At 43.9% G+C, this 13,499-nt stretch overlaps 1 protein-coding gene and 1 pseudogene across 2 annotated transcripts in view; both read right to left on the reverse strand.

Moving 5' to 3' along the window:
• Positions 1 to 3,640: 3,640 nt before the first annotated feature.
• On the reverse strand, positions 3,641 to 4,950 carry LOC102401629 (annotated as a pseudogene).
• A 6,738-nt stretch (positions 4,951 to 11,688) lies between these two features.
• WDR31 (WD repeat domain 31) overlaps positions 11,689 to 13,499 on the reverse strand; it is a 30,179-nt gene continuing 28,368 nt past the window's right edge. For both annotated transcript variants that reach the window (XM_025282258.3, XM_025282260.3), the window contains one exon: positions 11,689 to 13,312. In XM_025282258.3, the coding sequence (XP_025138043.3) occupies positions 13,268 to 13,312 (45 nt within the window). In that variant the 3' untranslated portion in view covers positions 11,689 to 13,267. The remainder of the gene's footprint in view (positions 13,313 to 13,499) is intronic.

Below are 13,499 nucleotides of genomic sequence, written 5' to 3' on the forward strand. Positions count from 1 at the left end.
AAGGAGTCAACTCTTCGCATGAGGTGGCCAAAGTACTGGAGTTTCAGCTTTAGCATCATTCCTTCCAAAGAAATCCCAGGGCTGATCTCCTTCAGAATGGACTGGTTGGATCTCCTTGCAGTCCAAGGCACTCTCAAGAGTCTTCTCCAACACCACAGTTCAAAAGCATCAATTCTTCGCAACTCAGCTTTCTTCACAGTCCAACTCTCACATCCATACATGACCACTGGAAAAACCATAGCCTTGACTAGATGGACCTTTGTTGGCAAAGTAATGTCTCTGCTTTTCAATATGCTATCTAGGTTGGACATAACTTTCCTTCCAAGGAGTAAGCGTCTTTTAATTTCATGGCTGCTGTCACCATCTGCAGTGATTTTGGAGCCCCAAAAAATAAAGTCTGACAATGTTTCCACTGTTTCCCCATCTATTTTCCATGAAGTGATGGGACCAGATGCCATGATCTTCGTTTTCTGAATGTTGAGTTTTAGGCCAACTTTTTCACTCTCCTCTTTCACTTTCATCAAGAGGCTTTTGAGTTCCTCTTCACTTTCTGCCATAAGGGTGGTGTCATCTGCATATCTGAGGTTATTGATATTTCTCCTGGCAATCTGGATTCCAGCTTGTGCTTCTTCCAGCCCAGCATTTCTCATGATGTACTCTGCATATAAGTTAAATAAGCAGGGTGACAATATACATCCTTGACGTACTCTTTTTCCTATTTGGAACCAGTTTGTTGTTCCATGTCCAATTCTAACTGTTGCTTCCTGACCTGCATACAGATTTCTCAAGAGGCACGTCAAGTGGTCTGGTATTCCCAACTCTTTCAGAATTTTCCACAATTTATTGTGATCCACACAGTCAAAGGCTTTGGCATAGTCAATAAAGCAGAAATAGATGTTTTTCTGGAACTCTCTTGCTTTTTCGATGATCCAGCGGATGTTGGCAATTTGGTCTCTGGTTCCTCTGCCTTTTCTAAAACCAGCTTGAACAACTGGAAGTTCACGGTTCACGTATATCTTCTGTACTTAATTACAAAATGTTAGTTTTTGAATTTTATTTGCAAATACATTTTTTTTCCATTTAGCTCCATGGTTTGTTGCCTGTTTAGCTGAATATATAATGTCAACTTATCCTAAGGCTGTCCATGTACCTAATTTACTTAAGTATTCAGTTCAGTTCAGTCGCTCAGTCATGTCTGACACTTTGCGACCCCATGAATCGCAGCACGCCAGGCCTTCCTGTCCATCACCAACTCCCGCAGTTCACTCAAACTCACATCCATCGAGTCGGTGATGCCATACAGCCATCTCAACTTCTGTCGTCCCCCTTTCCTCCTGCCCCAAATCCCTCCCAGCATCAGAATCTTTTCCAATGAGTCAACTCTTTGCATGAGGTGGCCAAAGTACTGGAGTTTCAGCTTTAGCACCATTAGTCTTCAGTAAAGCACTCACTGTGTATCAGTTCAGTTCAGTCACTCAGTTGTGTCCAACTCTTTGTGACCCCATGGACTGCCGCATGCCAGGCCTCCCTGTCCATCACCAGCTCCCGGAGTTTACTCAAACTCAGTGTGCATTGAGTTGGTGATGCCATCCAACCATCTCATCCTCTGTCGTCCCCTTCTCCTCCTGCCTTCAATCTTTCCCAGCATCAGTGTCTTTTCTAGTCAGTTCTTTGCATCAGGTGGCCAAAATATTGGAGTTTCAGCTTCAGCATCAGTCCTTTCAATGAATACTCAGGACCGATTTCCTTTAGGATGGACTGGTTGAATCTCCTTGCTGTCCAAGGGACTCTCAAGAGTCTTTTCCCACACCACAGTTCAAAAGCATCAATTATTCAGCGCTTAGCTTTCTTTATAGTCCAACTCGCACATCCATGCATGACCACTGGAAAAACCATAGCTTTGAGTAGATGGACCTTTGTTGATAAAGTAATGTTTTTGCTTTTTAATATGCTGTCTAGGTTGGTCATAACTTTTCTTCCAAGGAGCAAAGGTGTTTTAATTTCATGGCTGCTGTCATCATCTGCAGTGATTTTGGAGCCCCAAATATAAAGTCGGTCCCTCTTTCCACTGTTTCCCCATCTATTTGCCATGAAGTGACGGGACCAGATGCCATGATCTTAGTTTTTTGAATGTTGAGCTTTTAAGTTTCACTGTGTATAGGAATTTGTATTTTGGAGGTGCTTGATCTATCTGCAAAGAAAAATTAAGAATGATTAGTACTTTATTACAAAATGTTCCTTGTTTATTAAAAAACAAAAACAAAAAAACTGTACTGTTAGACTTGTATGCCTGGAAGTAATTAAGGTACATCATTACTGTAGTTTAAAAGTTGTACATGGTAAGACATATTTTATTTTTACCATATGTTTTTACTGAGAGATCTATTCTCTATCCCAAGGCAAGCATGAATAAAATTTGCCGGGGTCCAGCCCCGGCTGATCCAGGGTATTCGAAGGAGAGACGGCTAGGCGACCTATTCAAATGTTAATTAGATATAATAAAGAGGAATAGAATGAGGATAGCTCAGTAGGAAAATTCAGTGGAGAAAAGAAGCTGAGTGGCTTGGTTTACGCGGAAAATCAATATAACCCGTGACACCAGGTTAGCTCTGACCACGGAGGCCGCAGGCGCCCTCTCGAATAGCGGAAGGTGCCCCACCTTAGACACCTTCTCGAGTGGGTCTTAGAAGCCCAGGCAAATAAATGGTCGCAGAGGATATCCACGCTCCAGATGGACACTCAGCTGGAAGTTAAAGGGAAGAATGACATGGGGAGACCAAGCGTTTGGTGAGCAAGGCCCATAGCTTTATTTTCAACAGGGGCTTTTATACCCTAAGTTACACATAGAGGACAATAGGGGATGCAAAATCAGCAGTCTTTGATGTTTATCAAAAACCAGGGTTTCTTTCCTGCAGATTTATCGTATACAAATGGTTTAGGTGATTTACATCATCTTCTGGCCAGAGGCCTATTAACATTTTATGACTCTTGACAAGGACTTATCAACAAAGACTTATTTTCTCTAAGAGTAATTATTTTAAGGTTTGGCGCCATCTTCCGAAGATAAGATTACGTTCCTGTAGGGTGGATGTGTAATGGGTTTACAAAGGAAAGAATTTACTACCTTAAGGGTCTAAAGTTACTAACACCAGGCCACTACTTATTTTTTCTACATACCAACTATATTAATTAATGCACATTCAAGGATACAATTCAGGGGATGTGAAAACTTGGCAACAAACATTGGCTCATCAATGAAATCTTTTACTAGTTTTATTCTGACAGTTTCTAATTCTCTGAGAGGCTCTAAGCTATTTGAATATCTTAAGCTTCCCGTGCCTCTGGAGGCTGGGAGACTGTAAACAATCGTATGCATAGCTGTAGGTGTCCGGGTAAACTTGTCAGGCGAGTTAGAGAGCCATCTGAGGGGTTTGGATTTAAACACTCCTAATTGCCCAGGAACTTTATTAATTGGAGCTGTAAGTTAACTCTTTGACAGAGAGAGTGAGATGGTGGTGCGGGACAGCCCCCAGTAAAGTCAGAGGTGAGAGCACAAAGCAATAAAGTAGGCAGACTCTGGTTTTTTGGGGGGTAGATGCTCGAGAATATCCGGGGGCACTCCCGAGGCTCGATCCCGCCTTTGTGTATGCCGAGCCCCCTTCCTCATGACCTTTGTCACGAGTGGAATGTCTCTCGCCGGCTCCCGGCAAAAATTAGGTTAAATGTTTTAAAAAAAAAAAGGAGGGGTTGGAGGGGGATGTCATTAAGGCAGCAAAATAGTCTCTATTAAAAACTGGAGGAAGTCTCCAGTCTCCAGTCTTGGAAGCCTCAGAGACCAAGGCAGAGGTCACACTCCAGGATTCGAAGGAAGGGAAATGTCAGTATCTCCTCTCTTGGTTCTGATGCAACCATTCCCATTGCTCACCCTGGGTCACCGTGTAGATAAGAGTGCCTCTGGACTCAGAAGTCAGAGATTCGCTGGTGTGGGTTAAAAGTCAGCATCTCTAGCATCTCTGGAGTAGCTGTGCTCCAGACTCCTCAGCCTCGGGTACCAGCGACTAGGGGCTCCAGGCCCCCTGGGGGAAAGGGCTCCATGGGGCAGAGACACTTCTCAGGGCCTGTCATCCTCAAAGATTTTACCTAACTGGTCAGCTTCAGAGGTTCCGCAGAAGAGAGGCCTTTGAGGAAACATCTCTGTGGAGATATGGCCAACGTTCCCCATGTCCACAGGTGTTGCATACATAGGCAGTAAAACAACTTCTGGAGTTCAGGGTACCAGACTGTAACAAGTATAGATGTAAGTGCCAGCTGGAAGCTGCAGGTTCTGGCCAGGCCAAAGTTAGCCAGCTTGACTTTTCCACCACTTGTCACTTGAATGTTCTCTGCTTCAGGTCTTGGTGAATGAAGAAGTGGGCATGAAGGAAATCTAGGCCTCTTAGAAACTGGTGCCTCAGACCCTTGATGGTCTCCATGGGTAAGCCTGGTGGGGGTGTCTTGTCCTGGACCACAGGTCTTGAGCCACATATTCACACACCAGGATCACTTTGGTCTCCCGATCAGTTCAGGCTGTGGCACAGGTGTCCAGTAGGCCCCTTCCAGGGCATTCATATGCTCTTGAGGGCTGCAGAGTGGCCACTGTGGGGGATCATGGGCCTTGTACTCCATCCCATGGGCACCAACACTAATCTCAGCGACTGGCTCATCTTGAAGGGTAGCCATTCTCAAACCAGAGGAGAGCCCTGCCCCATGTTGAGAGGTACAGGGGCAGCCTGTTATCAGGGCCCTGAAGTCAGTTCCTGCGGTGCCATATACTCGAGCTCTGTCCTGGGTAAGCAGTTGGATGCTCAGTTCTGTTCAGTTCAGTCATTCAGTCATGTCCAACTCTTTGCGACCCTGTGGACTGTACCTTGCCAGGCTTTTCTGTCCATCATCAGCTCCTGGAGCTTTCTCAAACTCATGTCCATGGAGTTGGTGATGCCATCCAACCATCTCATCCTCTGTTGTCCCCTTCTCCTCCTGCCTTCAATCTTTCCCAGCATCAGGGTCTTTTCCAATGAGTCAGTTCTTCACATCAGGTGGCCAAAGTATTGGAGTTTCAACTTTAGCATTAGTCTTTCAGTGAATATTCAGGACTAATTTCCTTTAGGATTGACTGACTTGATCTCCTTGCAGTTGGGGATCAACTATCACCCCATTGGTCTACTATAGACATAGGCCAACTAAAGCCGTCCCCTTTACCACCACCCTCACCAAGTGACCAACTGCCCAGCCATTCCCTCATTGATCTAACCCCTTTGTCTTTGTTTTTGGCTGTGCCTCAAGGCATGCAGGATCTTAGTTCCCTCGCCAGGGACAGAACCTGGGCCCCTGCAGTGGAAGCTTGGAGTCCTAACCACTGGACCCCAGAGAATTCCCCCTAATCCCTTCATTTTAAATATATAAACATTGGATGGAAAAATAAATGCCAAAATGATTGCAGGATTTAAATAAGCCTAGAATTGCCTGAAAAATAGTTGTGTTCTTCAGGAAGCATTTTTCCTCTGTCTGATCAGGAAACAGAGGGATGTCTCACGGCTTGACCTGGTGGCCTGGAATTCCCTTTCAGCCCTGGAATGCCCTACTTTTCATTTCTGGTTAACTAAGTTTAGTGAGAATTCAAAACACTGATTAAGCCCAGAAGACCTGGTTTGTATTTGAAAGTTTGGAAGCCATGCTTTCTGGTTTGGCAACTCTTGCAAACCATGAAGTTTATACAATTTGACATAATAATATAATTTCCTGCAAGTATCCAAAATATACATGTGATATTGTGATTTATAGTAAGAATTTGGCCTTCATTCTGTTCCTGGTGCAGATTCCTAAAACCCTTGGAATGTCCTAAGTGATTGAGAACAATAAAGGTGTCTTTGTTATGTTAATGAGGTAACTTTCAAAATACCACCAGATAACCTAAGAATGGGGGCTGATTGCCAAGGGAATCAACCTTGTGATTTTGTGTCTGAGTTTTCAGTCTGGTCCTTACAACCCTAACTTTAACCCTCCACCTCCTGGGAGGGGAAAGGAGCTAGAGATTAACTTCCATCACCAATGGCCAATGATTTAATTAATCATGGCTGTGTAATGGGGCCTCATAAAAATCCAAAAGGATAGAGTTCAGAGAGCTTCTGGACTGATGAAGTGCTAGAAGGATGGTGTGCTTTGAGAGGGTATGTGAGTTCCACAGCCCTTCCCTCATACCTTGCCCTACACATCTCCTCCATCTGGCTGTTCATCTGTTGTTGTTCAGTCGCTAAGTTGTATCTTTGTGACTAAATAAATGGACTGTAGAATGCCACGTTTCCCTGTCCTTCACTATCTCCCAGAGTTTGCTCGAATTTATGTTCGTTGAGTCAGTGATGCCATCCAACCATCTCATCCTCTGTCACCCTCGAATTTATGTTCGTTGAGTCAGTGATGCCATCCAACCATCTCATCCTCTGTCACCCTCCTTCTCCTCTTGCCCTCAATCTTTCCCAGCATGAAGGTCTTTTCCAATGAGTTGGCTCTTTGCATCAGGTGGCCAAAGTATTGGAGCTGCATCTTCAGCATCAGTCAGTCCTTTCAATGAATATTCAGGGTTGATTTCCTTTAGGATTGAGTGGTTTGATCTGCTTGCTGTCCAAGGGACTCTCAGGGTCTTCTCCAGCACCAAAGTTCGAAAGCATCAATTCTTTGGCCTCAGCCTTCTTTATGGTCCAACTCCCACATCTGTACATGACTACTAGAAAAACCATAGCTTTGACTAGACATACATATGCTCATCTATATCCTTCATAATATCCTCTATAATATGCTACCTTATAATTACCTATATAAGGTAAATGGAAGCAAATATTTCTCAGTCCTGTGAGTTGCTCTAGCAAATTAATCAAACCCAAGGATGGGGTCATGGGAACCTCTGATCTATAGCCAATTGGTCAGAAGCACAAGGAACTACGTGGACTTTCTGAAGTGTGTGTGGAGGGGAGGCAGTCTTGTGACACTGAACCTATTAGCTGTGGGATCTGATGCTTTCTCTAGCCAGGCAGTGTCAGAACGGAGTTGAACTGTACACCCAGCTGGTGTGAGAACTACAGACACATCAGAATCAGTCACAATCAGAATATACCTATATCTTTTGGTTAAGTGCGGATGTTCATTGCAGTTTTAACTACAAATTAATTTTTTAAAAAATAGAGCCAACTATAGCACATCAGTTAAGTGGAAAACTATACAATCATTTAAAATGATATTGTGGAAGAATTTTTATTGACTTGTGAAAATGATCACAATATACTATAAAAGGACGGGGCAAAGCAGTTTACAAAATATTGTATGCGTGAGTCAGATTTTGTAAAACAAAACTTGTAAAGGCTGAAGGCCATGAGACAAAATGTCACAGTGGTTATCTCTGCATGCTAGGCTTACTGGTATTGTCATTCTCTTATCTATATTTTTTAAACTTTTATTAATAAATATGTATTACTTTTGATAGGGACAAAGTAGGATAATCAAATATGTAGCCCAGAAATTTCATTAGGGGATCATAGATAGAGAGGGAATTTTAAGGGACTTTGGGGGACTATACCCACTCCAGTTCTTGCCTGGAGAATCCCAGGGACAGGGGAGCCTGGTGGGCTGCCATCTATGGGGTTGCACAGAGTTGGACATGACTGAAGCAACTTAGCAGCAGCAGCAGTAAGTTAATGATCACTTAAGCAATCAGATTTGATTAATTGTAAAATCAAGTAGGCTTGCGTAGCAACAGAAACCATGAAGCAGAAGCATGGCCGGAACAATACAACAATGGCGGCATGAGGCCCACATCGCGCCCAGGGAGCTCAGGAAGTTAATGACTCCTAGGACACGCTCTTTGCACACATAAAAAACAATGATTTATGGAAAGGTGACAGTTCAAAGTGAAAGACCTTCATTGTACTGAGACCTGAAGTAATTTTTCCGTAGTGCCAGCTTGACCATGTAGGGACAAGAAAATTCCCCTACCCAACCTGGAAGAGGAGTTGATGATGGAAGTGTGACATCTATTGAAGAATGAGAAAGAAAGTGGTCTTTTTCCCCTCCCCACATTTCCTTTGATTATAAAAACATAAGCCATGGAGTTCTTGAGGCGGCACCCTCTCACCAATCAATTGTAAGCCTCATAAGAGTCCTATTCTAATAAATCACTTTTTATCTATTACTTTGCCTCTTGCTGAATTCTTTCTGTTCTGAGACATAAAGGACTGGAGTGGAGCCCCCTAATGGTTTCACTTCTGGAGTAGGGGAATTCACTTGGAAAATAAGTAAGTCTGACTTTTCTGCAACCAGGGAATCCAGAACTTAAGGAGAAAGGAAGGTGGGTGTGTAAGAAATCAGGGCATTGCAAGCATAAAACACCTCGTCTAACCACGGCCCTTTCCCGGGTCACTTCTTGTCTAGTGAGCAAATGCGCTATCACAGTGTCTCTGGGTGGTCGGGGCTAGGGAGTACTTTGCAAACTGTGGAAAATTTTCCGGGGAGATACCCAGGGGAGATAGTGAGGCATCTCAGGAATCTGAGAGTTGAACAAACTTAGTTCATGCTTGGGAAGTGAGGTCAGTCAGCTGGAAAAGCACCTTGTCTAAGCAGTCCGTTGAAACTGGGTGAGTGAAGAGTCATGAGACGTGGTGGAGCCCAGCCAAGATCTGGAGTGGAGGCGGAAGGTGGCATGAACCACGTGGGGAGGAAGAGGCAGCAGAAGGCAGGAAACGGACAGTGGAGGCGGGAGTAAAGGCGGTGATGAGGCAGGTTCGGTCCGGTGATCAGGCCTGAGTGACACCCCACCCCAAAAGGGCAGGGGCAGCTCCCCCTGTGGGGCACCATATGGGGGTCACCTGGCGCCTGGCCTTAGGCCCACCCAGAGCCTAGAAAAGTCCCAGCCGCAGAGGTCTCACCCAGAGATTGAGAGCAATGCCAAAGCTCAGGCCCACTCCAGACCTACTAAGTCAGAATTTGCATTTTTACAAGATCCCCGGGGAAATTCAGAGACACACTGGAGTATGAGGAGGACTAATTTAGGAAAAATATCCCCAATACATGCTCCTTGACTCATCCTGAGTACATTCATCTTCAGATTCCTAAAGACTTCCCATGGACCTGACACCAAGAAGATAATGTTCCAGTCAGGGCTGGGTAAATCTCAGCGTGGGAATGGACATCTCTGTGTCTCCTTTGTGTAGCATCTGAATCTGTTTTACAAGCCACAATCCTTATGCAAAACCCTTGGGGCCAAATGTGTTTTAGAATTCAGAGTTTTTCATATTTTAGGAACATAATATGATGCACTGACCATACACTCGTGAGATCTGAGGCAGCACACTGTAATAAAATGTACTAATATTCTGCAATTTATTATAGAGTGAAAGCTGAAAGAATAAGCACCGTCAGGCCAATTTTGGCACCAAATTTAATAAGAAAAACTTTGGAGAAAGAAATGGCAACCCACTCCAGTATTCTTGCCTGGAGAATTTCATGGACAGAGGAGCCTGGTGGGCTCCATGGGATTGCAGAGTCGGACACGACTGAGCAAGTAACAAACTTTGTCTCCAGAGTGTGGGAATTTTAGAATCGTGGATAAGGATTATAAACTATTTTATTATTCTATTTTTTTAAGGATTTTTTTTAATGTGGACCATTTTAAAGTCTTTATTGAATTTATTACAATATTGCTTCTGTTTTATCTATTTTTGGCTGCCCCATGCAGCTTGCAGGGTTTGTCGTGGTCTGTGTGTGGGTTGGAAACAAATTTCCAGACGTGAGGTGGAATGAGAGGAGAACAGCATTAGAGTGGGACATGCCGTTAGAACAGTGGGTTGGCTCGAGAGAGAGCCAACCAATACTGCTTCTGTTTGATGGTTTGGCTTTTTGGCTGTGATGCAAATGGGATGTTAGCTCCCCAACCAGGGATCGAACCCGCAACCCCTGTATTGGAAGGCAAGGACTTAAACACTGGACCACCATTTTATTTTTAAAGTGTACCGGTTGAATAAATCTAGAAATGTTGATTTGCAGTATTTCCCAAACTTCATTTACCTCAGACTTAGCAGGAACTACACAAGATCTAGATATTCTTTCAAATATAAAGTAGTTCACATAATTACCCTCGCCAAGCAGGTCACACCTGGCATTGTATTCCCAGATCAACTTGAGGAGTTCTGTAAGCAGTGATTGAATTTTGACGAAACTGAGAATTTTTCCCAGCTAACATCAGTTTTCGAAATGTGGGAGCTGAGGCTGGACCCACCAGGGCCTCCAGCTTCCAGCCCTGGGCTTTCAGCCCCTTCCTTCATCTGTTTTCCCCTCCCCGCTCTATCCCCAGGCAGACACAGGACAACAGGTCTCCTGCCCATGCTGCCTGGATTGTATTCGGAAACTCAAAACTGTAATCGGACAGTTCTTCCTCCAGCTGGGCTGTGAAGCATCTCATTCTCCAAACCCCCAGACCTTCTGCCACATTGGGCTGGCAGTAATGGTCCCCCGAAGCTCCTTGGTATGAGGTGGGCCAGGCACAGCCAGGTAAGACCTCACACTTACCCTGGAGTCTTTCCTCATGTGACCCCTGCCAGGAAGGAAGACAGTGGCAGAGTTGCAAGAGGTTGTTTATAAAAGGAAGGGACAGGGGAGTTTCCAGGAAGGTCTCAAAAGCCTTCTCCAAATGCCCAGAGAGAGATGGCCAAAGTCCATCTCTGCTCTTGGAGTGCTCAGCGGGCAGCACCAGGCAAAGGGACCCTCTCACGGGGCTGTCAGTCAAAATCAGGAAGCCGGGCCCCACCCTCCGTAGTGGGTCCACAGGGCCTCATGGTCTGCACGCTTTTCTGTGGCACTTTCTCATCGGCGCTTGCCTCTACATCTGTTTCCCTTCTCTCATGGGAATTTACTCTTTAACTTTTATTGTAATACATGTGCAATATGGAAAAATTAGGTGACTCAGATGAATAATAATACGATACTCAGGAGCGATGCTAGGCACTATTTGAGGGGCTCTACCTGAACCTGTGACATTTCTGATGACGCTCTGTGAGCAGGTGTTACCATCATATAATCTCCATTTCACAGGTGACGGCACGGAGACACAGGTAGGTCCCTGGCCCCAGGTCCGTGAGGCTAAGAGGGGGCTGACTGGGATCCGAATCAGGCATTGTGGTGCTGGGGTCCACACCCTAAACCCAGGCCACATCCCCAAATCCTACACACAGAAGTGACCACCAAGACATTTGGGTATATAGCCTTTTAGTATTTTAAATATACAATTTTTTTCATAAATTATTATAAAATAGGTGCTTACCTTGTAGCTCAGTTGGTAAAGAACCTGCCTGCAATGCAGAAGACCCAGGTTTGATTCCTGGGTCAGGAAGATCCCCTGGAGAAGTGGCAACCCACTCCAGTATTCTTGCCTGGAGAAACACAAACCCATGGACAGAGGAGCCTGGCAGGCCACAGTTGATGGGGTCACAAGAGTCAGACACGACTTAGCAACCACAGCACTACCATTATAAAATGTCTGCTCCATGCACTGCTGTGTAGTCTTTCTACTTATCTTTCCACATCACGACACGTTCTCAACGTTCTCTTCAAAATGAAAATAGTCTTTTTTTTATCATAAAAGTGTCAGAAGAATTAAATTTATGTGTTTGCTTGTAGTGTATGCATGAAACGTCTCTGGAAGGGTTCTGCAGATGCTGGAACACTGGTTACCTCTTGAGGCAGCCAGATGGAAGGCAGATGTGGATGAGGAGGAGACTGCTGTGTAACCTCTTGTACTCTTGATTATGACTATATAAATGTGTTATTGATTTCAAAAATAATTAAACTTTAAAAATGAAACCAATTCATCCTCATTATAAAAAAATACAGGCATAAAGTAGAAAATAAATTCATCTTTAAGCTCAATACGCAGAGATAACACTGTTAATATTTTTGCTCAATTTCTTCCAGACCTTCATCTATGAGTATAGACATATATGCAGATATGTTTTTACCAAAATAGGATGAGGCTGTATGGGGCTGTTTTGTCACCTGTGTTTTTCACTTAGGGTGAATCATGGACAATGTTCCATGCAGCCTCATTTTAAATGTCAGCAAGGTTATCAGTCATATAAAGGAGGCCAGTTTCCAAAGGAATATTTCTGGATAGACTGAGTTCAGCACCTAGATATGCAGTGCTAGTTGATACCAGGGTTATTTTATTAGGAGACTCAGGCGAAATTATGGTTGTGAAAGTGGTTTGTAAAGTATAGAGCATATAAGATTCTGTTTTAAATTCTGGCCTCTTAACTGGCCGTGTCAGGAAGAATGGTAGAATCAAAACCAGTTGGTCCAGCTTCTTTCTAATGTTGGCTCACAGAGCTGACACCTCCCTATTGCGGTCTTCATTTACACACTCATTTACTTATTTATATTTTGAGTCTTAGTTGTGGCATGTGGGATCTAGTTCCCTCATCAGGAATCAAACCTGCATTGGGAGTGCAGTCTTAGCCACTGGACCACCAGGTAAGTCCCTGCACTCATCTTTAAAGCTGAGAGTTTTAAGGAAAGTTTAAGAGCACAAAGTGTTAGCAAGGATATGGAACTGAAACTCTGCTAAATGTCTTACAGCTGGTGGGAATGTGAACTGGGACAAACTTTTTAGAAAAGAGGTGGTATCTACTAAAGCTGATCATGTAAGATAACCTATGGTTCAGAAAGGCCTCCCCTGCTTATACAGTGAACACAAATGCAAGCAGATTTCATCACATGACTTATTAATAGAATGTTCACAGCAGCACTATTTATAAGCATCCCAAACTAGAAACTTCCCATATGCCCATCAGTAGTTAAGTGGATAAATTATAATATTGTCACACAATACAATACTATCCAACAATATGAATCTATGTCGCAAACATGTTGAAACAAAGAAACTTGGCTCAAGATTAGAACACAAACTGTTTCACTTAGCTCTACTGCTATGTAACAAACTGTTCCCAAACTTAGCGTCTTAAAACAACTGGTTGTTCTTCATGATTGAGTGGCTAGTTGTCCAGTTTCTCTTCTGATGTCATCAGTGGCTGCATTCGGCTGTGGGTCTGGCAGGGCTGGAAGGTCCAAGGAGACCTTGTTCATCTGTGTAGTGGTTCTGGCTTCTTTTCCACAGGGCCTCAGTCACCTCTCCAGTGTGGAGGCCTCAGAGCAACAAGAGGGTTCCAAGAGGGTAAAAGTGAAGCTGCAAGCTCTAAGGCTGAACCTCAGACTTGCATAGCATTTGTTCCTCTGCATTCTGTCGGTCAGCCAAGTCAAAGGTCATCACAGATACAAGGGGTGGAAAAAACAGACTCCATCAATAGACTACCATTGATAATGATAATAGATTACCATTATTGCCAAATTCAGAATAGTATTGCCAAATTCAGACTTAAATTGAAGAAGGTAAGGAAAACCACTAGACCATTCAAGTATGACCTAAA

This window comes from Bubalus bubalis, chromosome 3 (genome assembly GCF_019923935.1).
Source record: "Bubalus bubalis isolate 160015118507 breed Murrah chromosome 3, NDDB_SH_1, whole genome shotgun sequence".
Taxonomy (NCBI): domain Eukaryota; kingdom Metazoa; phylum Chordata; class Mammalia; order Artiodactyla; family Bovidae; genus Bubalus; species Bubalus bubalis.